The sequence below is a fragment of the Mus pahari genome, chromosome 1 (assembly GCF_900095145.1).
Source record: "Mus pahari chromosome 1, PAHARI_EIJ_v1.1, whole genome shotgun sequence".
NCBI classification, from domain to species: domain Eukaryota; kingdom Metazoa; phylum Chordata; class Mammalia; order Rodentia; family Muridae; genus Mus; species Mus pahari.
Window position 1 is genome coordinate 52,402,257 of NC_034590.1, and position 2,250 is coordinate 52,404,506.

The 2,250-nt window shown below is 53.3% G+C and overlaps 1 protein-coding gene across 3 annotated transcripts in view; it reads left to right on the forward strand.

Moving 5' to 3' along the window:
- Zscan2 (zinc finger and SCAN domain containing 2) overlaps positions 1-1,969 on the forward strand; it is a 16,346-nt gene extending 14,377 nt beyond the window's left edge. For all 3 annotated transcript variants that reach the window (XM_029531513.1, XM_029531506.1, XM_021203281.2), the window contains exon 3: positions 410-1,969. In XM_029531513.1, the coding sequence (XP_029387373.1) occupies positions 410-1,851 (1,442 nt within the window). In that variant the 3' untranslated portion in view covers positions 1,852-1,969. The remainder of the gene's footprint in view (positions 1-409) is intronic.
- Positions 1,970-2,250: the final 281 nt, after the last annotated feature.

Here is a 2,250-nt window from a genome sequence, read left to right on the forward strand (position 1 = left end):
CCCCCCCCCCCCTCTCTTTTTTGAGACAGGATCTCACTGACTTGGAGTTTGCCATGTGAAATAGTCTGGCTGGCCATCAAATCCTAGGGATCTGCCTGTCTCTCCTTCCTCAGCACTGACATTACAAGCACACACCTCCACAGCTAGGCCAGGTCCTGCTGCTGCCAAGGAAGTACATTACCAACTAAGTCATCTCCCAGTCCTCTTCATTTTCATTTAAAAATGTGTGTGTGTGTGTGTGTGTGTGTGTGTGCGCGTGCGCGCGCGCGCGTGTGAGCGTAAGCATATGTGTGGAGATCAGAGGACAGCTTGCTGGAGCTGGTTCTCTCAGGCTGTCAGACTTGGTGGCCAGCACCCTCCCGCCACGCTGCTGCCCATCTCCTTTATCTTTGTTTTTTCTTCCTTTCAGATTTTGAGGTACAGAGTGAGAACGGGGAGAACTCAAATCAAGACATGTTTGAGGGTGTGGAGTCACATGAGATGTTCTTGAACATCTCTGGAGGGGGAGGAGGTCAGCAGTCCGATGGGGAGAGTGACTTTGAGAGAGACTGTGGCTCCGGAGGCGCCCAGGGACATGCCCCAGGTGAGGACCTCAGGGACGTGCCATCTGAAGGAAGGGAAGTTGGACAGCTAATAGGCCTTCAGGGCACCTACCTGGGTGAGAAGCCGTATGAATGTCCCCAGTGTGGGAAAACTTTTAGCCGGAAATCCCACCTCATCACCCATGAACGGACCCACACAGGAGAGAAATACTACAAATGTGATGAATGTGGGAAGAGCTTTAGTGACGGTTCGAACTTTAGTAGACACCAAACGACTCACACTGGAGAGAAACCCTACAAATGCAGGGACTGCGGGAAGAGCTTTAGCCGGAGTGCGAACCTTATCACGCACCAGAGGATCCACACAGGCGAGAAGCCTTTCCAGTGTGCCGAGTGTGGCAAGAGCTTCAGCAGGAGCCCCAACCTCATTGCCCATCAGCGCACGCACACAGGTGAAAAGCCGTACTCGTGCCCTGAGTGTGGAAAGAGCTTTGGCAACCGGTCCAGCCTTAATACTCACCAGGGAATTCACACTGGAGAAAAACCCTACGCGTGCAAGGAATGTGGCGAAAGCTTTAGTTACAACTCCAACCTGATCAGACACCAGAGAATCCACACGGGAGAGAAACCATACAAATGTACCGAGTGCGGACAGAAGTTCAGCCAGAGCTCAGCGCTCATTACCCACCGGAGAACACACACGGGGGAGAAGCCCTATCAGTGCAGCGAGTGCGGCAAAAGCTTCAGCCGCAGCTCCAATCTGGCCACTCACCGGCGGACCCACCTGGTGGAGAAGCCGTACAAGTGTGGGGTGTGTGGCAAGAGCTTCAGCCAGAGCTCCAGCCTGATTGCACACCAGGGCATGCACACCGGGGAGAAGCCCTACGAGTGCCTCACGTGCGGCGAGAGCTTCAGCTGGAGCTCCAACCTCATCAAGCACCAGCGGACCCACACCGGGGAGAAGCCCTACAAATGCGGCGACTGTGGGAAGGGCTTCGGCCAGCGCTCGCAGCTCGTGGTGCACCAGCGAACGCACACCGGGGAGAAGCCCTACAAATGCCTCATGTGTGGCAAGAGCTTCAGCCGGGGCTCCATTCTGGTGATGCACCAGCGAGCGCACTTGGGAGACAAGCCTTACAGGTGTCCTGAGTGCGGGAAGGGCTTCAGTTGGAACTCAGTTCTCATTATACACCAGCGCACTCACACGGGAGAGAAGCCCTACAGATGCCCCGAGTGCGGCAAAGGCTTCAGCAATAGCTCCAACTTTATCACACATCAGAGGACGCACCTGAAAGAGAAACTTTACTGAAGTGGCAGAAAAGAGAAGGAAATGCTGCGCTGACTCTGCAGGGAGAATTCCCCCTCCCACCGTTGCCCCCTAACCCCCCCCCCCGTGTTGTCCCTTTAAAAGAAGCATTTTTCCTAAATACTCTTGGTGAGTTTTTGCCAGAACCATACCCTGTTTGTCATCATTTCTAGGGCACCGTCATCTTGTTAGAGTCCTGTGCAGGTCAAGAATGAAGTGTAGGAGGGGAAGGTAGGAAGTCAGGGCTTGTCTATTACATTTTATACATATTATTATACGATTTGATTGTCCCACTCCCTTTAATTTCCTATGTGCTCCTGTTCTCTTGAAATGAGGAAATACTTCTCCACATGTGATGACAGACAGTTTGGGCTGCAGCCTAGGTTGAGCCCTCAAAGAAAT